Here is a 25283-nt window from a genome sequence, read left to right as displayed (position 1 = left end):
AGAAATGGGCGGAGCATACGCAGCACATGTCCCACCTATTTGAGCCTGAAATTTGCAATCAGGGTCATCCAACCCCCCAATATATATATTTAAGGAGCCTCCAGCCTGTCTCAGGTGGACAGGCTGCTCAGCCATTTCTAGGCCTGCTTGAAAATTGGATCAGGCAGGCCTTGGGCACTAATGGGGTGGCTGAGATGCCCTTCCCCCGATTTTTCCATTGCTGGCCGTCTGTGTTGGCTACGGTAGGCAAGGTACATTTAAAATCCTTGGAGGGATCATTTCCTCTGTTTCCTACTTGTAGTGAAGTGGTGAATACATTTTTTATATACACGATTATGATTATTACATAGAATTTACAGCAAAGAAACAGGCCATTCGGCCCAACTGGTCTATGCTGGTGTTTATGCTCCACACGAGCCTCCTCCCATCCTACTTCATCTCACCCTATCAACATATCCTTCTATTCCTTTCTCCCTCATGTACTTTTCTAACTTCCCCATAAATTTCAGATTACAGATAGCGAGCTAAGAAAACCTTCCCCCCAGGGCTCAATTTCAGTCTACATTTATTCGCTGCAAATCTTTTGAATTCTGAGTTTCTGTTGTGCTTTTCAAATTGCAGAATAGAATCATAGAACTTCAAGGCACAGAAGTAGACCATTCAGCCCATTGTGCTTGTGCTGGCTCTCTGAAAGAACTATCTACTTCATGAATATCCCCATTCTCCTCTTAAATTTTTCTTTTTGAAATATTTATCCACTTCCCTTTCAAAACCTATTATGGATTCTGCTTCCACCGCTGCTTCGAGCATGCTCCAACAATCCTTGACAAGTAAGAGCTTCTCATACTCTCTCTTGTAACCACTCCCGCTGCTCCTTGTTTTCAGTAAATGGAGCAGGGTAAGACCTGAAGCCCCAGACTAAGCAACAAAATATATGTTTCAGCCTTCTAGTCTCCACATGCCTTGAAACCAATTACTCTGATCACATTTTTTTTTAAATGATTATGTTTGGTGCATATTGGGGGAGGCATGTTTTGGATAAATACTTAAGGATGAGGTGATGTTGTAGATAACGTAAACTAAACTATGCCTTTAATTCAAGGAAATGAAATCTCTCATGATTTGTTCCCCTCTATTTTCCATGAATAGCAAGCAGCTTGCAACTGAAAGATGTCATTTATGTAAATCATTTATTTAAATGAACTGTGCCATTCTGTCAAGTTTCTCTTTGTTTATTTGTCTATTCTGTTTAGTGTTTTATCCTATTGCAGTGAAATAGTGTCCTATGCTTTCCGAGCTGTGATGATCCCTCGTGAAATGAGTTCAGGCAGTGACAACCCAGCTCCAACTGGGTATGATCGCATAGCACAAACCGCCAGTTATTTAACACTAAATTGCCAGTCTCACTCGAAGAGACCATAAGGATGGCTGGGTGTGAGCAGGTAATACGCTGCAGGGAAGCACTGCCTCTTCGAATAACCCATAAGGGGACACTGGGTTGCCCCAGTGTCACCAAACAAAAGTGCCCCCTTTTTAGAGGCGCACAACTAATAAAGAACTAATCTATAAAGCAAAGGAAACTTATAAAATTAAATAATAATATTATTACCAGTGTCCACTATGCCCTCCAGTCCTTCCGGTGCCCACCGGTCGCGGGCGGCCTCAAGCGTACCGGCGGATACAGGACTCTTGTGAGGGGGCAAACATTTAATGACGTGTGTTGTTCTTTCTGTCTCTTTCAAGTAAAAACACAAGGACATCCGATACGCTGAATAAACAGCAGCAAACACTGAGAATGCACATCGATATCCCTCGAGCACAGCTTCTGATAGAAGAGAGGGATACCATGGAAACAATCGGTATGAAATTCCCCCCCCCTCCCCCGCTCTCCAATCATTTTTTTATATAGTTGTATTGTTCCCTTGTTCATCTACTCTTTGCTTATTTGGTTTCCTTCACCAGGGTATAACAGCAATTTGTCCATCGGTTTGAGAGGCAACAGTGTCCTCCCTCCTTATTTTTGAGAGACTTGGAGAAGAGATTTACCAGAATGATACTAGGCATGAGGGACTTCAGTTGTGTGGAGCGAAGCTGGGGGTATTCTCCTTCGAGCAGAGAAGGATAAGGGGAGATTTAATAGAAGTGTTCAAAATTATGACGGGTTTTGATAGAGTAAATAAGGATAAATTGTTTCTATTGGAAGGAAGGTCGATAACCAGAGGAAACAGATTTAAGATAATTGGCAAAAGAACCAGAGGGGTGATGAAGAGAAGTTATTTTATGCAGCGAGTTATTATGATCTGGAATGCGCTGCCTGAAAGGGTGGTGGAAGCAGATTCAATAATAACTTGCAAAAGGGAATTGGATAAATACTTGAAAAGGAGAAATTTGCAGGGCTACGGGGAAAGAGCAGGGGAATGGGACTAATTGGATAGCTCTTTCAAAGAGTCAGCACAGGTATGGTGGTTCTCTGACTTGTGCGATACTTTTGTATGTACAATACTTGAGAGTGGTGACTTTTACTGGACTCCAGTAGATTGTTCAAGTGGACAGTCCTCATCAATGATAGTAAGCGTTGGCACGATAACTTTTCGTGGTGGGTATCACAACCACTCTGTCTTAACCCAATGTCCACACATGCGTACTTCCCAGCAGGGATCGCCACATAGTGATTATAATATATTAAAAATCTTACATCTGTGCATATTTCCTGTCAACTTTTTCTATTATAAAATTCCTATGTCAACATTTATAATGGAAACTACCTATGTAATTTTGTCACACTGTAGTTACACCCACCTACCAGTGGTGGCACTGTAGCACCTCATATTTTGCATCTCCCAGCTGCTCCGTCCATATTGTAGAGAAGCTCTAATGAATTCTACCTCTCTGCTTCCCAAATCACTGTACCTTTTGCTATTTACCTATAAATAATAATATAAAATATATTTATATAAAAACAAGGACTGAATATATGACTTTGAAATGGCCACTGAATTGCATCTGTACACTGTGTTCGAATTTTCCTCCTGCCCTTTAACCCCGCTTCACGTGAAGATGATTTTCAATGCCATGGAAGATTGACTAGTATTGAACTATATATTTTATGTTTAGCTGTTACTTGTTGTTCAGAGTGAAGAGATCACTATGAAAATGCTGAAACTGTAATGAAGTGTTGGGGTAAGCAAAAGTTTAAGGGGCATTAGCAAGTGGAAAGAGAGTGAAATTGCATCTATGGCTACCAATGTGACAGCAGAGAGTCACAGGAATTACAGCATGGAAGAAGGTCATTCAGCCCATCATGCCAGAGCTGGTGCTAACTCGATCTTCAACTGGAACTATGTACTTCAACCCCCTTTCTCTGCTAGTCTTCGCTCAGTGGTAACACTCTCACCTCTGCGTCAAAAGGTTGTGGGTTTAAGTCTCACTCCAGAGACTTAAGCACAAACTCTAGGCTGACATCTCAGTACAGTACTGAGAGAGTGCTGCACTGTCGGAGGTGCCGTCTTTCAGATGGGATGTTAAATCAAGGCCTTGTCTGGTCTCTCAAGTGGACATAAAAGATCCCATGGCACTATGCGAAGAAGAGCATGGGAGTTTACCAGTGTCCTGGTTAACAATTATTCTATCCCCATATCCCTTGATTCCCTGAGTGTCCAAAAATCCATCGATCTCAGTCTTGAGTATACTCTACGACTGAGCATCCACAGCCTTCACGGGTAGAGAATTCCAAAGATTCACAACCCTCTGAGTGAAGAAATTATTCCTCATCTCGGTCCTAAATGGCCGATCTCTTATCTTGAGACTATGACCTCCAGTTCTAGTCTCTCCAGCCAGGGGAAACAGCCTCTCAGCATCTACCCTGTCAAGCCTTCTAAGAATTTTATATGTTTCAATGAGATCACATCTCATTCTTCTAAACTCCAGAGAATATAGGCCCATTCTACTCAATCTCTCCTCATAGGACAACCCTCTCATCCCAGAAATCAATCTAGTGAACCTTTGATGCACCGCCTCTAAGGTAAGTAAATCCTTCCTTAGGTAAGGAGACCAAAACTACATTTGAAGCAATAATGCCTCCCTCGAATATGTAAGTGCAGGCTAACATTTTTTTTAACTCCCCTACTTGAATAAAGCATTTCATTGAAAGGCCAATTATACAACTGTCTCCTGATCTATTACAGATGACCGATCTACTGTGCTGCTGACAGACTCAGACTTTGGAGAAGCTGTGAAACAGAAGTCGCTAACAGCCACACACACTGTTCATTACCATTCGGTCTCACAGGCCACTGGACCACTAGTAGATGTTTCAGATGCCTGGCCAGGAACCAGTGAGTATATTTGTTTTCTGTGGAATCGTAAAGGAGAGGATGTGGGGATGGTTGTCAAGTCAGCGAATTGGTTTCTTCACATCAGTGCCCAATGTTGTCTTCAACTGTTATTGGCTCCATTGATGTTGAGAACAGGGATTTTTTTTTGTTATGGATTATACTGGCACCCCTGTGGAGTTTTTAAGGATCTTCCTGTAGACTCCTTGTCCCTGAAATTCCCTTGAAGTTCTCCCAGTCTCCTGCCATAACTGGTGGAACCTCCCAAAATACAGCGTAGACCCAGTGTAACCTGGAAAACCCCCCGATGGAATTTTAATGGCCTGTTCTTCTATTCAAGGTGAGGGATATTTCAGGCATTAAATACTCCCAGGTAAAGAGTAACATGCATTGATGCAGAGTCATTCTTCTCCTCTGCCCCAATAATATGCTTCAACTACAACCACAGAAGGCCACACCTTACTAAGTGACATTTTTTCCATTTCCAGCACTCGCCATCCTTATGGCCTTTCTGAGTGATATTGCCAGTTAATGTTGACTTGGGGCAGTTTTGAGCTCAGCCCCAGTAGAAACTAGCTGACCAAACTCACCTGATATAGGTTTCTAACAGCCAGACTTTGTGTATGAAGAACTAGATGAACGAATATCAAACAATCGTCACAAACGCTATGATACGTAAATTGGAGGCTTGTGTTTGATCGGTTCATGTAACCATTTTCCTCTTCACTCTTCTCTTCAGCAATTAATGACCCGCTAACGAAAGCTCAGGCACACAAGGTGTTGAAAACATGCAATTTCATTACAGGGAAAAACATGCGTTCTCCCATTTTCTAAGAATAGGTATGTTTTGTGAAAAGCCCGGCAGTCACCGAATGGTAAAACCAGTTCTATAAGAAGTGTACGTGTAGCAACATGTTCTTCTCCCCACCCACTAACGATTAATGGGATGCTTCCACAGAGAACGATGAGTTCAGGATTGATGGGGTTGCAGCATCCTCAGGAATCAGGAAGAGAATTCATCACGATTTCTACCCACGTTTACAACTCACAAGACAAATGCTCTGATCCTTACACTTTGTAGTGCTGAAGGTACCTCCGAGATCAATGGCAGAACATTGCAGTTCTTAATTCATTCTCTATGCCCCAGGGGGGTGAGGGAGAGAGAGAGAGAGAGAGAGAGGACTGCATCAATTTTCAGTGAATAATTGACACCGCATTCTGATGCTGCAAGATTGTTAGTGAATAGTAGAACACATAGGATTTTTTTTTAAAATCCCATTCCAGTTTTCCTCCCTCTTCTCCAAAAGGGGCTACCTCCGGCTGGAGGTAGCCCCTTTTGGAGAAGAGGGAGGAAAACTGGAATGTCCGACCAAGTGATGGTCGGACGTGTGCCAGCCACCATCCAGTGCCACGCCCAAGTGGGCATTCTTCGGGCTTGAGCGCAGATAGTGAGCGCCAACAGTCTCTTTAGTCATAGGGAGAGTCAGAGTAGTGCATGAGCGCCTGCCCTCACCCCAAATCATAAGAACAGGAGCAGGCCATTTAGCCCCTCGAGCCTGTTCTAACATTAAATTAGATCATGGCTGATCTGTACATCAACTCCACTTACCCGCTTTGGTTCCATATCCCTTGATACCCTTACCCAACAAAAATCTAGCAATCTCAATTTTGAAATTTTCAATTGACCCCCAGCCTCAACAGCTTTTTGGGGGAGAGAGTTCCAGATTTCCACTACCCTTTGTGTGAAGAAGTGCTTCCTGACATCACCCCTGAACAGCCCAGCTCTATTTTTAAGGTTATGTCCCCATGTCCTGGACTCTCCCAACAGAGGAAATAGTTTCTCCCTATCTACCCCACCAAATCCCTTAATCATCTTTAACACCTCAATTAGATCACCCCTCAATCTTTTATAGTCAAAGGACTACAAGCCTCGTCTATGCAGCCTGTCCTCATAATTTAACCCGTTTAGCCCCAGTATCATTACATGCCCGTTCCAGCAGGGGTCACTGGATAACAATTAGAAGTGGGAACCCTGGCTGATTTTCTTTCCACCTCCCTTGACCAAGAGTACTGAAGCCAGTGGCCAATGAAAGAAAACATGGAACATATGGAACAAGAAGTACGCCCACTCCTTCCATTGACCAAGTACAAGCCACCCTATCGTGGATTCCAGCCCAACCATTTCATCTCATGAAGGTGTGCGCTGCATAAATACTTCCTGATCCTCAAAACCAACCCATGGTGTGGGGACCCTTCTGTCGGAACGTTACTGGCGGGGTGATCTGCACTCTTGGTGTTGACCTGCTTTTTTTTTCTTCTACCAAGCTCCTGAGCCACTGCAGCCTGCTCCACCTTGCCGTTTATTGATGCTTCCCTTTCCATCTATCCCCTTTTAGCTATTCATACACTTTGTGTCTTGCAAAGTCTTTGATTTCTCTCATTATGCCTCATTTCTTCTCCTACTAATATCACTTCTGCCATTTTTTTTATTCGTTCATGGGATGTGGGTGTCGCTGGCGAGGCCAGCATTTATTGCCCATCCCTAATTGCCCTTGAGAAGGTGGTGGTGAGCCGCCTTCTTGAACCGCTGCAGTCCGTGTGGTGACGGTTCTCCCACAGTGCTGTTAGGAAGGGAGTTCCAGGATTTTGACCCAGCGACGATGAAGGAACGGCGATATATTTCCAAGTCGGGATGGTGTGTGACTTGGAGGGGAACGTGCAGGTGGTGTTGTTCCCATGTGCCTGCTATCCTTGTCCTTCTAGGTGGTAGAGGTCGCGGGTTTCAGAGGTGCTGTCGAAGAAGCCTTGGCGAGTTGCTGCAGTGCATCCTGTGGATGGTACACACTGCAGCCACAGTGCGCCGGTGGTGAAGGGAGTGAATGTTTAAGGTGGTGGATGGGGTGCCAATCAAGCGGGCTGCTTTATCTTGGATGGTGTCGAGCTTCTTCAGTGTTGTTGGAGCTGCACTCATCCAGGCAAGTGGAGAGTATTCCATCACATTCCTGACTTGTGCCTTGTAGATGGTGGAAAGGCTTTGGGGAGTCAGGAGGTGAGTCACTCGCTGCAGAATACCCAGCCTCTGACCTGCTCTTGTAGCCACAGTATTTATATGGCTGGTCCAGTTAAGTTTCTGGTCAATGGTGACCCCCAGGATGTTGATGGTGGGGGATTTAACCATCTCCTGTACTCCAATCAAACACTTCACTGATCATTCTATTTCTTTTCCTGTGTGTATGTTTAATTCCTCTTCCCCCTCATTTTGTTCCATTTTAAATGCAGTTCACCTGCGATATCGTCCAGTCCTGAGGAAAGGTCTTAAGACCTAAAATGTAGACTGGTTGACTTCTGTTTCTCCTCAGATGTTGCCTGATCTGCTGAGTGCGTATATATCGTAGTATCATAGTAAGATACAGTACAGAAGGAGGCCATTCGGCCCATCAAGCCTGTGCCGGGTCTTTGGTAGAGCGATCCAATTAGTCCCATTCCCCTACTCTTTCCCCATAGCCCTGTAAATTTTTTCTCTTCAAGTATTTATCCAATTCCCTTTTGAAAGTTACTATTGAATCTGCTTCCACCGCCCTTTCAGGCAGCGCATTCCAGATCATAACAACTCGCTGTATAAAAAAATGTTTCCTCATCACAGATCAGCCATGGTCTTATCAAATGGCGGAGCGGGCTCGAGGGGCTAAATGGCCTGCTCCTGTTCCTATGTTCCTATGTTCATGTCACCTTGTGTTCTTTTGCCAATCACCTTAAATCAGTGCCCTCTGGTTACTGACCCATCTGCCACTGGAAACAGTTTCTCCTTATTTACTCTATCAAAACCGTTCATAATTTTGAACAGATCTACCAAATCTCCTCTTAACCTTCTCTGCTTCAAGGAGAACAACCTCAAATATATAATTTTAAATATATGTGTATACATACATATATATGTGTGTATATACACACACCAACTGATTTTACTGGAAGTCTGTGGGAGGAAAATGTCAGTTTGAGGCCTATTCATTTTAACAATGTATCTCCCCATTCTGTGCTCACAGTAATAGTCAAATAACCATTTCACAACTACATCAAAGTGATGAGAGGCACAGATGAAGACCTGAATTACGTTCCCCTCCCGTCAGCCTCTCTCCAAAGAAAACCAGTTCAGTTCTGCAAGACTCTCTTCGTTCCTTAAAGCTCCAAGTCCCGACATTGTCCTTGTCATTCACCGCTGTAAGAGGAATTTTAATAAGCACAACATGACTGAGCTCTTTGCGACAACCAGCCTAGTTCAGCAGTCATGAAATCGAAAGCTTTTGAACAAGTGATTTGTAGTAGAACAGAGAAAAGTACCAATTTTTAAAGTATTTTAATTTTACTTTCCACTGTCAGGGCAGCCCTATATTAAGAGGCCTGTCACTGCAGTTCCTTGCTGGGGGGAATGCCTGCATGATTTAAAATTATAATCATTGCAGTTTAATTAGATGTAAATAATTCAGACTGCTACGGAAAATAATCGAGACACTTTTGTGAAATTTTTATGAGTAGCGCAAAGAAAATAAGTTGTGAAATGGTAATAAAAATGTGCATTAACAATTACAGCAATTTCCTCTGAAATTAAGGTCATAAATTACACAAGCACACCAGACAAAAACTGAATAACAGTTTGGCCTAGAAATTCGACCGTGTTTAGCGCCTGTTTTTTGGGTGATAAATGGCTTTCTAAGCCTCCAATATGGTAGGCAGGAAGTGCACGCTCATTTCGAGCAGGAAGTGCACCGCCCGCCATATTGGCGTCGGCAAAAAAATCACCGTCCAGAGCCCACACCTGAAACAGGCGTTAGCAACTTTGCATATTCAAATAAGCGGCCTAAAGCCTGTATGAGGCTCCCACTGCAATATTAGGTTGTCCTGAACACAGCCGGCTCCGGGCCGTCTACATTCAGGAAAACCAGGTCTACATGCAGCCTAACTGATGGTCCTGAAAGAGACCGCTGTGGGCCGCAACCAACAAGGTAAGTGTTTAAAATATACTTAGTTACTTATACTTATATACAATCCTGTATGTCTTCAGTGAAGAATATCTACTGTCAAATTATGCTTTTGGAATTGAGTTCTGCTTTAATTTATGCAACACTTCTTCATATCCCCAGGAGATCACTTACTCGTAACCGATTAAACTGCACTGTTGTGAACAATATTGCACCAATACCTTCATAAAACTGTTTCTACGAATGTCTGCTAGTGTAGCTGGTGCCATTCCAAACTCCTGGCAGTGCTTCTCTCTGCAAGCTGTGGTTTTGCATTAATTTGTCAACACGCCAGCAGCCACTGTAAAACCAGAGCCAGCATCTGTATACTCTTTGGGTACTCCAGATCCCAAATGTGCATCTGTGCAACCTTTAAAAAAAAAATCACTTACTCAATGATACTTATTATTTAAGTTAAAAAGTGCATTGTTATCATCCTGACTGTGTGTATTCTTCGTGACCTAACACGTGACACCACAGTACGATGGGTTTGAAATTGTGCTGTAGGTTACTATTAAACTCAGTAAAGGTTCAGCAAGTATTCCACTGTGTCATTTCAGGGTCTATGTTTGTGCTGATTGAGTGGTTGAATTGGGCCAGGTATGCACAAGGCTGTATAAAGTCTCTTCAATAGAGGCTCATACAGCCAAGGAGACTGGCGTTGATGAGTCTGGCGTAAAATTTACAGCACAGAAACAGGCCATTTGGCCCAACTGGTCTATACTGGTGTTTTAATGCTTCACACGAGCCTCCTCCCATCCTACTTCATCTAACCCTACCAGCCTATCCTTCTATTCCTTTCTCCCTCATGTACTTATCTAGCTTCCCCCAAATGCATCTACGTTATTCGCCTCAACCACTCCCAGAGGTAGCAAGTAACCACCCTCTGGGTAAAGATGTTTCTCCAGAATTCCCTACTGGATTTATTGGTGACTATCATATTTATGGCCCCTAGTTTTGGACTCCCCCCACAGTGGAAACATCTTCTCTACGTCTACCCTATCAAACCCCTTCTTTAGATCACTGCTAAGCCTTTTCTAGAGAAAGGAGCCCCTGCCTGTTAAGTCTTTCCCGATAGTTATAACTGCTCAGATCTGGTATAATGATAAGGTGCAAGTCCATCGAATCTGTACTATTAGTATTGAGAAATATGGATGTCAGACTATTCGCGATCCTTGATATACCGTCAGTCATTATGCTCATGACATTGAGCATCTGGTGGTCAACGGCAAACTCAATTTCTGTATTTTGTGATCCATAGATCCCACTGCCCGCAGGAATGTGAAGGGGGTGCCGTCAGCTCGCAACAGGTACTCCAGCCAGTGGACGCTGAATAGACCCCACCCGGCCGTGTCTGCTCACACACTGACTACTGACTGGAGAATGCCGACACCACATGTAGCGGGATCTGTAGATAAGGAGAGCGACAGCTACAGCGTCAGTCCATCACAGGACACAGGTATTGCCATACTGTTACACAGGAGCATTTAACTCGAATGAGACCAAGCATATCGTTATTTGGTAGAACACTGGACGTTATTCAGTACAATATCTTTTTGATACACAGAGCGTGGGCATGAGGGTGGGGGGGTTACATGACTTTCTTCACACATAGAAAAGATAAATAAGGAATGAAAAGCAAAAGAATGGGTAATATATGACTGACTGTCCTTTACATGCAGATAAACTCCCTCTCATGCATTAGCAATGGTGCAATTTTTTTTTTACTCAGGTCATTTTACTTTAAAATGCATTCGGGAACCTACCCCCTGCTGCTGTACAGGCCAAGAATCAGCAGCAGCTGCAGTTAGGTTTTATTATTACCTTCGTTACAGTTTGCTGAGAACATCACTATAATGTCACACCTATATAAGAAAAAGAAAGACTTCCACTTATATAGCATCTTTCACGATCTCAGGATGTCCCAAAGTGCTTCACAGCCAGTGAAGTACTTTTGAAATTGTAATAGGTTCAAGCCCCACTCCACAGACTTGAGCACAAAAATCTAGGTTCACACTCCAGTGCAGTACTGAGGGAGTGCTGCACTGTCGGAGGTGCCGTCTTTCAGATGAAACGTTAAACCGTCTGCCCTCTCAGGTGGACGGAAAAGATCTCATGGCAGCATTTTGAAGAAGAGCTGTGGAGTTCTCCCCGGTGTCTTGGCCAATATTTATCCCTCAACCAACATCACTAAAACAGATTATCCGGTCATTATCACATTGCTGTTTGTGGGACCTTGCTGTGTACAAGTTGGCTGCCACGTTTCCTACATTACAACAGTGACTCCACTTCAAAAATACTTCATTGGTTGTAAAGGGCTTTGAAATGTCCTGAGGACGTGACAGGTGCTATATAAATGCAAATCTTTCTTCCTTTGAAAAGCAGGCATTAATCGCATCTGCTACTCACCCATTCCATGCTAGTGTGTTGAACCTAGAAGTGAGTTCAGCACAGGTTTTGTGTGGCACGTGCAAACATCGCATTGCCCGATTTACTGGGGGGCGCTGGGCTGACGTCAAAGTTGGCCCCAATAACCTTTAATCACCTGAAAGAAAACCCTAACTTTTAAACATCATGCCTTCATAGAATCATACAACACAGGAGGCCATTCGACCCATCGTGCCTGTGCTGGCTCTTTAAAAGAGCAATCAATTAGTCCCACTCCCCTGCTCTTTCCCATAGCCCTACAGATTTTTCCCCTTCAAGTATTTATCCAATTCCTTATTGAATCTGCTTCCACCACCCTTTCAGGCAGTGCATTCCAGATCATAACAACTCGCTGCATAAAAAAAAAAATTCTGATCTCCCCTCTGGTTCTTTTGCCAATTATCTTAAATCTGTGTCCTCTGGTTACCGACCCTTTTGCCAATGGAAACAGTTTCTCCTTATTTACTCTATCAAAACCATTTGTTATTTTGAACACCTCTATTAAATTTCCCCTTAACCTTCCCTGCTTTAAAGAGAACAATCCCAGTTTCTCTAGTCTCTCCACATAATTGAATTCCCTTCTAATAAATCTCCTCTGCACCCTCTCCAAGGCCTTGACATAAAGCGTGGTGCCCGGAATTGGACAGAGTACTCCAGCTGAGACCTAACAAGCGATTTATAAAGGTTAAGCTTAACTTGCTTTCTTTTGTCCTTTGCCCTATGAGATAAGGCCTTTAGGGTAAAGCACAATGAGATAGAAAGTGGAAATATGAACACTTGGAGTTTGATTTTCTAATGAGATGTGTCCTCTTCTGTTAGACAGAGCACGCAGCAGCATGGTCTCCACGGAGAGTGCGTCCTCCACATACGAGGAGCTGGCACGCGCTTATGAACATGCCAAGATGGAGGAGCAGTTGCGGCACGCCAAGTTTACAATCACAGAATGCTTCATATCGGATACATCTTCAGAGCAGCTAACAGCCGGGACCAATGAGTACACAGATAGCCTGACGTCCAGCACGCCCTCAGAATCGGGCATCTGCAGATTTACCGCATCACCACCAAAACCTCAGGATGCAGGGAGGACCGCAAACATGGCAGTCCCAAAAGCACATCGACCAGGTATGTCAGACTGTCTTGGTAAAGTGCCTGAAATATCTGGCTGTCTGCCAATGTACGAGAAAGGTTCGAGGAAGACAGCTGACCCTCAGTTCAAGGTTTAGACCTTGAATTCACTGCCAAATCCAAACCTAGTGCTTTATTGATGGGCGTATGCCTGATCTCTCGTGGTGTAGTGCTGAATGTGGGCCTGATCCCCAGTGAACTAGTGGTGTGCAATGATGCGTTTGAGCCTCTAGAAGCAAATAGAGAATTTTCCCTGCTCAGTAACTGGGTTTATTAACTTTAGACTTCGGATTTGAATTTTTCACCCTTCAAATGATCATTTATTTGAATGCTCATCCCTTGAATATTGCTATCTACCTCAATACAGCCAGAATGGAGACCGAATGAATGGAATTTTTCCATCTGTAAACATTGAGCAAATGAAGGAATCAATAAGCTCAACGGGTGTTAAATATTTAGCAGGTGGCTACTCGGTTAAACCAAGGTCTCATTTTTTATACTGTTTCTGGGCAACACCACTTGTTATCAGCGAAGGGGTAAAAAGTAGTTTGTTTTTACTCAAGCATTTTTCTGCTATTGTCATATTAATGTTGTTAAACTCAGTCAAACAGCAGAGCCTGATAATACAACACCCACCTCAGGCATTCTTGTCCTCCGCTGTGAAACTAATGATAGCTCTGTCTGTGGATCAATGTCTCCTGGGGGGTGGGAATGGCTGGGCACAAAGGTGTCATTAGTGAGCAAGTCTCTAGATATTCTGTATCTACTATTAATCTCACATACTTAACCCATTCAGGACTACTTCCACCCCAGAATTTTTTAGTCTTCGATTCTGTTTGAGTTATTTTCAGCCCTAATCATACTCACATCCAGCGCCGTGTGCTGAATACCTAAAATGCACACTGTATCTAGAATCATACAGCACAGAAGGAGGCCATTCAGTCCATCGTGCCTGTGCCAGCTCTCTGAAAGAGCTACCCACTAGTCCCACTCCCTTTTGAAAGTTACTATTGAATCTGCTTCCACCTCCTTTTCAAGCAAAGCATTCCAAATCATAACAACTCTATGTTCCTATGTTCCTAACTCGCTGAGTAAAAATATTTCTCATCGACCCCGCCCCCCCCCGCCCCGGCTTTTTTGCCAATTATCTCTGGTTACTGACCCTCCTATCAGTGGAAACAATTTCTCCATAGCTACTCTATCAAAACCCCCCATTGTTCAGTCGCATCTGTTTTTTTCTATTTAGAAAATATTCCAGGAAGTATTTCAATTTTGGGGCGAATTCAGTGTAGGAATTCTTGAACCTTAATGGAAGAGAAATTTCATAGTGCAGAACATGCATATTTTCGCTTCTAACCAAGGACACTTTGTGGCAGTACTGAGGGAGCGCTGCACTGTCGGAAGTGCCATCTTTCGGGTGAGACGTTAAACCAGCGCTGTGGATAATATACTCCATTCCAGTGCAGTGTTGTTGTCAAGCCAGCTCCCATAGCGTGCACTTACAAATGAGCATAATATTTTTTAGGAACCCGTGAGGTTCATTATTGCCCAAGATCCATTTTCACTGTAATCCCTCAATTCCTACTCTAGCTCTGTTGAGTAGTGCTTTTGTCACTTAATCAGTAAATTGTAGGACCTGAGCAATTAATCTGGATTGACACTCCAGTGCAGTACTAAAGGAGTGCTGCATTGTTGGAGGTGCCATTCTTTGGTTAAATCAAAGTGCTGCTTGTTCCTGTACTGGTGATTCTGAGGAATGTGAAAATTCCATAATATTATTTGAAAAAGAACTGAGAGTTATCCCTTTGTTCTGGCCAACAAAGGGATAACCAAAAACACATTTGTTGGTCTTTCATCTCACTGTTGTTTGTATGCAAAATAACTACTATATTTGCTTATATAAAAACAGTCACTACACTTCACAATAGTTCATTGTGAGAAGCATTTTGAGACCTTTCTGAGACGTGATAAGATGTTATATAAATCTACCTCTTTCTTTCCCTCCAGCATTTCATCTAATTGTTTCTCAAACCTATTGATACTATCCATTTCAATGGCCTTATCTACTAACTTATTCCACATGTCCAGGGTCTAGCCCACCTGAGGCAACTGCAAATCATCTATCAGCCATTTTGAGAGGGATAAGTCAGGCACGACAGAGTTTGTAGTGGAACTAAAGACCTGGCAGAATTTGATAGGATTATTTGCTTTTCTAGTAAAGTTTGTTTGTTGGAATTTAAACATTTGTCCAATAGAGGGAGAAGACATTTATCAGTGTCTGCTAATGCACCTACCACTCATCTCTTCGGGAACCTGAGTTCTCTTCCTTCAAATGTTTATTTTCTCCGTGTCTCTAATTCTGAGTCCAGTTAACCCTTTAGTGCTAACCTTAGGTGTTCACAAACACATTATAGTTTTAGGAAAACACGAAGGAGCACTTCCAATTCCCACTTCAGAACCCAAATAAAAATAACTTTATCCTAAAAGCATTAGCGCTGTATTTCATTGCCACCAAACCTTGGAATTTTTGCATTTCAATCACCCTGACTTAAAAGGGCCACGGTTTGAGATGATTGAGTACACTGACCTCTCACCTCTGAGAATTGGGTTCAGATCTAGTCGAGGCTAATGGGACCAAAGTCTCTCTTTACTTACTGTAAAAAGTTCTACATGAGATTAGTTTCACGAGACCATCAAATGGTAGCATGAAGCAGCCCAAAACTCAGCACTTAATGAGCAGTCTCACATTGAGAGGCACAACGATGACAAGAGGCACAAGGTTTCAGCCATGACTCAGTTAGTAGCACTCTTGCCTCTGAGTCAGAAGGTTCAAGTCCCACTCCAGAGACTCGAGCACAAAATTTAGGCTGACACTCCAGTGCAGTACTGAGGGAGTGCAACACTGTCAGAAGTGCTGTCTTTTGGATGAGATGTTAAACTGAGGCCCTGTCTGCCCTTTCAGGTGAATGTAAAAGATCCCACGGCACTATTTCAAAGAAGAGCAGGAGAGTTCTCCAGGCGTCCTGCTAATATTTATCCCTCAGCCAACATCATTAAACAGATGATCTGGTCATTATCACATTGCTGTTTGTGGGACCTTGCTGTGCGCACATTGGCTGCCACGTTTCCTACATTACATCAGTGACTACACTTCAAAAGTACTTCATTGGCTGTAGAGGGCTTTGGAACGTCCTGAGGTCATGAAAGGGTCCATTTAAATGCAAATCTTTATTTGTTTTATTCTTTTTGGTATGGTAAATGGAAAATATCGCATTGGTGATGTTCTGAGGATGGGTTTAAGACACATTATTGGGGCAAAGTAAATCTTTACTCTGCATTTAACCCATGATAAATGTGACCTGGATAATAACATTGATCTAAGAAGTTGAAAAACATTCCATTGCCCAGCACTGACATCCTTAGCTTGAAAGTTATAAAAGTCACCCCTAAGTACCAAAAATAAGAGAAAAGGATGTTTGTGCAGATACATGTAAAATGCAGAAGCCAACTATGATTCCAGGGTTTTGGTGCATCAAAGACACACAAATCATGGATCGTTAGGTCTTTCCTCTCTCATACCTTGAAGCAACAAGATGGGGGTGAGTATTAGAGAATGGAATGTACTTTCACCAATTGTCGTTGCCCAATGAGGTACCTGGCAATGCTGGTGATGGTATGGCACAGCACAGACTGGAGATTATGCAGAATTACCTTCCTCACTTTCTTTTTCAGTTACACAACGTGCTTGGTTTTGTCCTTTTTTCCCTCAGCTATCGTTTTTTTTCTCTGAAAGAAAGCTCAAAATGAATCCATATAAATCAAGCTAATTAGCTCAATAAATCAGCGAGTACCCAAGAGCCCTAAAGTTCTAAAATTCTGAATGTGCCAGAGGCTCTATAATTCTAGGTCTACTGCAGTCACTCACTTCTTACACACACACACACACACCCCTCACACACCAGGCCGAGTAAATCCATCCCTACAGTGCCAGGGATGGATTTACTCGGCCTGGTGTTGTCCGGGCAGCCACTGTCCAGTTTACTTGTTTGACCAGTGATTGGCTTACAACCATGTCAGTCTTCCAAGTCTGGGCTTCCGGTTGGCAGAAAAATTGATCTAAAGCTGTTTTTTAGCCAATGAAGACCAATTTTTCAAAACCTGCTCCCACCTCCAAAATGGATGGTAGGAACATAAGAACATAAGAGCATAAGAAATAGGAACAGGAGTAGGCCATACAGCTCCTCGAGCCTGCTCCACCATTCAATAAGATCATGGCTGATCTTCGACCTCAACTCCATTTTCGCACCCGATCCCCATATCCCTTGATTCTCCCAGAGTCCAAAAATTTATCGATCTCAGCCTTGAGTATACTCAACGACTCAGCATCCACAGCCCTCTGGGGTAGAGAATTCCAAAGATTCACAACCCTCTGAAGAAATTCCTCCTCATCTCAGTCCTAAATCGCCGACCCCTTATCCTGAAACTATGCCCCCTAGTTCTAGACTCTCTAGCCTGGGAAACAGCGTCTCAGCATCTACCCTGTGAAGCCACCTCAGAATCTTATAAGTTTCAACGAGATCACCTCTCATTCTTCTAAACTCCAGTAGGAAGTAGGAGGAATAAAAATTAATATTATGATAAGCATCAGAAATAGCTTTATCACTAATATTAGCCTTTAACTATTAAATTAACCACCTAAAACACAGTTTGTCATTAGCATGCTAGTAATTTCTTTTTTCCTCCTATTCTCTCTCCGCCTTGTCTTTTTAATTTAGTTTTGCGCTTTTCTATATATTCTAATTTTATTCTGTTCCACCTCCTCCACTGCATCCCATTTCATCGCCTCTCCTCCCTCTGATGGTTCCATTGCCACGTGCCACAATATAGTCTGTTTATCACTCCTCCCACACACACACGGTCAACTTCATTGTGCTTCCATCCTTGTTCCCCCTGTTCCTCATATATATGTTACCTCTCAGAAACATCATCCATAAACATGCTTGCTGACAATACCTAACTTTGTTTCTCCCACACCACCCTCGATTCTATGACTATCGCATTGTTCAATATCAAATTGTGGGTGACTAAGTAAGACCAAAGTTATTCGGTTTACTTATTGCCACAACTCTGATTCCACAAATCTGATTCCATCCAGCCCCCTGGCTGTGAGTTCTGGGCAAACCCAACACTGTGTAACGTTGGTGTTCTGCCTGATCCTGAGCTGAGCGTCAAACACTTGCAGTTCATCACCAAGACTGCCTATTTCATTCTCCGCAATATTGCCCGGCTCCGTCCCTACCTCACCCCAAACACTGCTCAAACCCTTACTCATGCCTTTGTCAGCTCCAGGCTTAATTTCTTCAACACTCTCTTTGCAGCCTCCTGAGGCCCACATTACACAAACTCCACCTCCAAACTTACCAAGTCCTATTCAGGATTCGCTAATCCCCAATTACTCTCCATCCCCCAGGGATTTATTTCAGGATCCTCATCCTCGTCTACAAATCCATCTTTTACAGCCTCGCTCCATCCATCCCTGCAACTTTCTTCACCCCCAGGATCAGGAAGCCTGGCTGATCTTTCCCTTCCCAAACCCAGGGTGGATGAGGCCAACTGCAGCACCCCTACTACCACCCTGGCTGAGATCATCTAACTCAAATCAGATTGTGATCTTTCTGGTCTGAATGGCTTGGCCGCCTATTGGACTTTGGGAGGTCCTTTATCACAGTTTTATATAAAACCCGTAGATTGATACCGAGGCTTAGAGGGTTAAATAATGAGGACCGGATGCATAATCTTGGCTTGTATTCCCTTGAGTTTAGAAGATTGAGGGGAGATCTGATCAAAGTGTTTACAATGTTAAAAGGATTCAATAGGGTAGATACAGAGAAACTATTTCCTCTGGTGGAGGAAATCAAGAACAAGAAGGCGTAATCTTAAAATTAGAGTTAGGCCATTTAGGAGGGAAATCAGAAAGCACTTTTTCACACAAAGGGTAGTGGAAATCTGGAATTCTCTCCCCCAAAAAGCTGTGGATGCTGGGGACAATTGGAGCTTTCAAGACTGAGATCGATAAGATTTTTGTTAGGTAAGGGTATCAAGGGATATGGAGTTAAAACGGGTAAATAGGGTTGAGGTACTATATGATCTAATTGAATGGCAGAACAGGCTCGAGGGGTTGAATGGCCTACTCCTGATCCTATGTTTCGAATGCAATCTAAGCATGCTCCAGGTAAAAGTTGGTAGTTTATTTATGTCTGGTGATCTTTGGCTCGCGTGTATCTTGATAAACCGCACGAACATTATACCGAATGTAAGCAGGTATTTAAACAGCATAACCTCAATTACAGCTTTCCTGTCGGACTTCATCGCCATTAATTTGCACGGGGGAGGCATTCACCGTAACTTCAGCGGAAGATCTGTGGAAACCCCGGAGAAACGGCATAAACACATTTACACTTATGGACGTTTGGGAGAACCCCCGCGGGAATTAAACGACCGCATGTTTATACAGATTGGTCCCAACTCACCACCCCATTAACCACACTCAGGTTAATCCTGCTTGCACATGTGCAGTGACATTCCAAGGACTGGAGAGAACCAAAGCAATGGGTGTTTGATTTGCCTCTGCCAGCCGTACACAGATCAGACTCATTGCCAGCAACAGGAATTATGGAAACATAAAATGGCACCGCACAGAAAAAGGCCATTTATGCCCAACAAATCTGTGCTGGGACGCTTCTCTCCATGAGCCACCTAGTCTAGTCCCACTCTCCCGCTCACTCCCCATAGAATCTTTAATAGTCCTCTTTTTCAATAAACAATCTAATTCTCTTTTTTTTAAATAAAGTATTATGCATTGTTTCAACAATGGTTGATGGCAATAAATTGCACATTTTAACCACCTTCTACGTCAAGGATTTTTTTTTCTAACCTCCCCTTCGATTCTTTTCATGATTATCTTAAAGTATGCTCTTTGATTACCGTCTGACCAAACAGTGCGGCCAAACAGCCCAGAAGGCTGCTTTCTAAGTAAGAGAGCACAGAGCTTCGCGTGATGGGAGCTCACATCAGGAATTCGAACAAAGCGATCAGTATATTTGGTTCATCGCCCGTGCACTCGTGCCCACATTCGCAATATTTCCTCCTGCTGTGCAAAGCGGTGCATCGGGAGCACTCTCACATTTTGAAAAGTTTGCTTACCTTCTGGACTGTTCACAGTCTGCCCCCGGGATCTCTGCGGACCCTCCGGAGGGAGGCGGGGGTTGGTACATTCGTGTACCAGGTACTTCAGGCACCCCAACACTGGGATACACAATAACGACAGTCATTGCACAATGAAACAGAAGACCAAGAGGACCCCTGTCCTGCCTCATTGTAATACAAACGCACTAAATGCGCAAGCCCCATCGCATCACTTGAAGGCACTTCATGAAGTTCCTGGGGCAGCATAATTTGGGCAGAAACCTGCTAAAATACTGCCCCATTTTTCTCTTCCCTGCACCTGGGTGTTTCCGATTCCACAGGCGCAGGGAAAAGGAAAGGAAAATGTCCCCTACTTTAAGAAGGATGTGGAATGAATGCACAGTGGGATGGGGAAAGGAGACTCCATTCGCTGTTTGATTCTATAGCACCACAAACAGTTATTGCTGGTTTCTTTAGCGAACAATCATGGTCTGGGTTTGTGTGAGTGTTTTTAAGTGTCAATTGAGTGTTATTTTTCCCTTGTAAGTCACTTGAGTATATTCTCTCTATCCAAGTCACGGTGTTCAGTTCCATTCACAACCCCTCAGATAATGAGGCAGTCCGAGCCCGCATGCAGCAAGACAACATCCAGGCTTGGGCTCATAAGTGGCAAGTAACATTCACGCCAGACAAGTGCCAGGCAATGACCATCTCCAACAAGAGAGAGTCTAACCATCTCCCCTTGACATTCAACGGCATTACCATCGCCGAATCCCCCACCATCAACATCCTGGGGGTCACCATTGACCAGAAACTTAAGTGGACCAGCCATATAAATACTGTGGCTACAAGAGCGGGTCAGAGGCTGGGTATTCTGTGACGAGTGACTCACCTCCTGACTCCCCAAAGCCTTTCCATCATCTACAAGGCACAAGTCAGGAGTGTGATGGAATACTCTCCACTTGCTTGGATGAGGTCAGCTCTAACAGCACTCAAGAAGCTCGACACCATCCAGGACAAAGCAGCCCGCTTGATTGGCACCCCATCCACCACCATAAACATTCACTCCCTTCACCACCGGCGCACTGTGGCTGCAGTGTGTACCATCCACAGGATGCACTGCAGCAACTCGCCAAGGCTTCTTTGACAGCACCTCCCAAACCCGCGACCTCTACCACCTAGAAGGACAAGGGTAGCAGGCACATGGGAACAACACCACCTGCATGTTCCCCTCCAAGTCACACACCATCCCAACTTGGAAATATATCGCCGTTCCTTCATCGTCGCTGGGTCAAAATCCTGGAACTCCCTACCTAACAGCACTGTGGGAGAACCTTCACCACAAGGACTGCAGCGGTTCAAGAAGGCGGCTCACCACCACCTTCCCAAGGGCAATTAGGGATGGGCAATAAATGCTGGCCTCGCCAGAGACGCCCACATCCCATGAACGAATAAAAAAAAACTCAGCTGCAAATAGATATGCAGAGGGCTCTGTGACAGAGCTCTATAACGGAGGATTTCTTTTAAGGAGACGGTCTATGGATGAGTACTCACCAATAACAGATCTTGCCTAGAGAGTGACCTTTCCCTTTAACACTGAGGCAGACAGCAAAGAATTGGTCCAGTTACTCTTTTGGAAACTTGACATTGTGCTGAATGTCAAGGTCTGAAGGCCTCTGAAGTGTTTGTGTTCATTTCACTAAAAAGTATCATGTTGGGACAGTGGGAGGTGGGAACGAGAACGGGATCTCCAAAGATCCTGAAAAATACATGAAGGAGATTGTGTTCAGATATTTTGTGGACAGCTCGCAGCTCCTGTGTCACATCATTAATATCATTCCTTCATCATTTATTCAGGCATTTTCCAAGTTTAAATATTGGAACTGTTAACTGATGTGCATCTCCCACTTATTACAAGTGCAGCAAATGTTATTGTTCTTGTTTAATAGTGCACATGGTGCAATTAGGGGTGATAAGGTTGCTGATCTGTGGCCCTCTCTGGTAACCTTTAGTATGAATATCTATACTAATGATGCCAAAGCTAACTTAGAGAAGAAAGAGGTGAATGTACCAGGGAATCTTCATTCAACTAAAGCCACCAATCCCCTTCTTGTAGCATTTGTTATTAAGTTCAATTGGTAACTAACTGGGAAAGACTTCAGAGTTTCAAAATCTGTGTTATTTACTTCAACTCAACTACATGCCCTTGTCAATCATTCAAATACCTTCAGGTCAAAGGGAACAGTGAGGGAACTAGAACTAGCTATGCTTGACTACGGGATACAAGTAGTAGTTTCTCCCTCGCACTCGAGGATGACCGTGCCAACAAAGAGGAGAGCATAAGTTCATGGTAGATGGGTGCTTTGATGACTATGCAGGCCAGTACGTGACAAACATTGTCTACCACAAACCTCTTATAATCAAGTTTCTGGGGGGGTTCCCATGTTGGTCTCTCTGTGATAAATTACTGTATAATTTTTTAAAATTTGTTCTTGGGATGTGGGCAACACTGGCAAGGCCATATTTATTTCCCATTCCTAGTTGCCCTGAAAAGGTGGTGGTGGGCTTTCTTCTTGAACCACTGCAGTCCTGATTGTACTCCCACAATGGTGTTAGGCAGGGAATTCCAAGATTTTGACCCAGCGACAATGAAGGAATAGTGCTGTAAGTCCAAGTCAAGATGGTTTGTTATTTGGAGGGGAACCTGGAGGTGATGGTGTTCCCGTGAAGTGGCTTCTCTTGTCCTTGTAGGTGGTAGAGATTACAGGGATGGGAGGTGCTGTCAATAACTTGGTGGGTTGCTACAGTGCGTCCTGTCGATGGCGCGTACTGCAGCTATAGTGTGCCGGTGTTGGAGGGGGTGGATATTGAGTTCAGTGTTATTAGTATATAAATGCAAGTATTAGAGTCTATTAGTTGTTCCAGTTCAATCAGCACAAACAAAATTGCCCAGAGTTAAAAAATAATCAGAAACTGCTTCCATTTTAACTATAGGACCAAGTAACTGAATCCTTTTCAAATATTCTGTACAGACTGAGAGGCTATTCATGTTATAACAGTCTTGTATGTGCAGGAGTGATTCAGTTGTGATTGTCTACACAGGTGACCTCATGCATCTTCCGCCATACCTAAGGGTGGACTTCCTGATTCACAGAGGGGTGGCAGGTCCGAGCAGAGACCTTGGTCAAGGGCACGCCTGTCTGGAGCCACAGAGAAGGAGCACCATGAAACGCACACAAGTCATGGAGCCAATCCCAGTGGAAGCAGCTACCAGGGACACACAGCAATGGCAATCAAGCACCGCGTCGACATTACCTCAGAGGGAGGGAGCGGACCGTGGCAAAGCTCCCAAATTGAGCAGCTCCCAGGAATCTCTACTGGACAATCGCGGTCACTTGAAACAAGGGAACAACCCTTACGCAAAATCCTACACCCTGGTATAACAACCGCATGTCTGTACAAGGCTGTAAATAGTTCGATTTAAAGCTACCTTTTTTACTGATTCCAATATTTATAATCAAAGATTTGCCAAAATATAAAAAAAATCAGATATTGCAAGGACTTTGAGGTGGTCCAGGGGTGTGACATGTCTGAGCGATTGAATGTCTGTGTATTTTTTTTAAAACCCTCTGATTGTCTGATATGCACAGATCACGGTGTTTTTATTCGTTTCCTATGAAATGCATGGAGGCAGAATACGAAGACATTGACAACAGCAAAAAAAAAACAAAGAGCGAGAAACAAAAAATGTCGAACCGCTTAAACGAGACGTCAATGGTTTAAAATATCGCGCACAAAAAAAAAAGAAAAGCTACATTTGTGGTTGAAACAGCGATCCCTGATTGATTGAAGAGTGTGCAGCCAAGTACGCGCACACATTTTACAGTTAGCTAGAAGTACTTCAATTCCATTTTTTTTCTAGTGTTCATTAGGGTAAGGATTAACGTTAGTAAATATTTTTTAAAATGTAATTATTCTATTTAAAGCGACATTACACTAAGAACCCACAAGACTGGGTATCAGCAAGAAAGCTTGGCATCTATGTTTCCTTGATTGAGTTGATTTACAATCCATATATATGCATTATATATACATATATGTATGTATATATACATATATAGTATACATGTGTGTGTATATATAGTATACATATATATACATACGTGTGTATATATATATCTGTCTATGTGTAAATGTAAATGGGTCTAGATTTATTTTAGGTAAATAAAAATCGAGAGAGAAAGAAAACCCAATAATAACAAATGTTCCAGCTACATGTGTGTCTACCTCCTGAAGCTTGCATTGGTCAGACAGGTTCTGGCTTCAAGTTCTAACCAAAGTTTGGTGACCTTTAATTCTTTGCTACATAGTGTGTTTGTGTGTATTTTCTGATGTTAAATTTTAACAGTTGCCTCATGCGGAACTTTTCAGTCTTGTTGTTATAATAAAAAAAATTTTGAACAACAAAAACAAAAACAAAAAAAATATATATATATATGCACTATTATACAAAAGGGTGACTGTTGATGGACGGTATCTATTGCCCTGAGGGGTGACTGATGGCATTATTTAATACTGAAAGGCTTTCTTATTGTCAAGGTCGCTGGTTGGCGCTTTTCACAGAAATGTAGATGGTTACTGTGGAACGAAACCTCCCCCACCCCTCCAAAAACAGAATTTCACAAAGCAAAAACAGAATTAGACTTATTCAGTAATGTGAGCCAGTGACCCTAATTAGGAATGATTGGAATCGCAGAATGTGATCCCCAAAACACTGGCCGAAATCCTGTACAATAAAAGCAGAATTAATTTGCTCTGTTACTATTAACCATTGGCCCTGATTATTGCAGTTTATGATCAGAGATGATTTAGACGTATTTGTGGGTGTATGGGTATATACGTGTACATCTAATGGGGGTATTTAAGTCAGTGAAGAGGCTTGGCTGTGAAATCATTGAGGCTTCAAGCTCTCTCCACCCCCCCCCACCCCCCCGTAATGGGTTTGCCACCCCTCTAACTTTGGCCTAGATGGCCAGCTTTTCGAGTGGGCTGTCTGTAAATTTCTAAAGAGGCAAACCAGACACCAAAAGTCTGCTTTTAAAATAGAAGTCAATTGTTTTCCACATTGCTTCTGATGCAGAGCCATCAATTAGTAAGGTCTTTCAATGAATTTTTCTCAGCTGCAAATATCAGAATTCAA

General features: G+C 43.2%; 1 protein-coding gene across 1 annotated transcript in view; it reads left to right on the top strand.

Moving 5' to 3' along the window:
- Window positions 1–24139, top strand: part of LOC137326854 (cell adhesion molecule DSCAM-like) — a 449662-nt gene extending 425523 nt beyond the window's left edge. Inside the window, exons 31-35 of the mRNA XM_067992234.1 lie at window positions 1744–1859; window positions 4185–4334; window positions 10608–10805; window positions 12593–12895; window positions 23186–24139. Of these exons, the coding sequence (XP_067848335.1) occupies window positions 1744–1859; window positions 4185–4334; window positions 10608–10805; window positions 12593–12895; window positions 23186–23526 (1108 nt within the window). The 3' untranslated portion in view covers window positions 23527–24139. The remainder of the gene's footprint in view (window positions 1–1743; window positions 1860–4184; window positions 4335–10607; window positions 10806–12592; window positions 12896–23185) is intronic.
- Window positions 24140–25283: the final 1144 nt, after the last annotated feature.

This window comes from Heptranchias perlo, chromosome 11 (assembly GCF_035084215.1).
Source record: "Heptranchias perlo isolate sHepPer1 chromosome 11, sHepPer1.hap1, whole genome shotgun sequence".
Classification (NCBI taxonomy): Eukaryota; Metazoa; Chordata; class Chondrichthyes; order Hexanchiformes; family Hexanchidae; genus Heptranchias; species Heptranchias perlo.
This window is presented reverse-complemented; position numbering and strand designations above follow the sequence as displayed.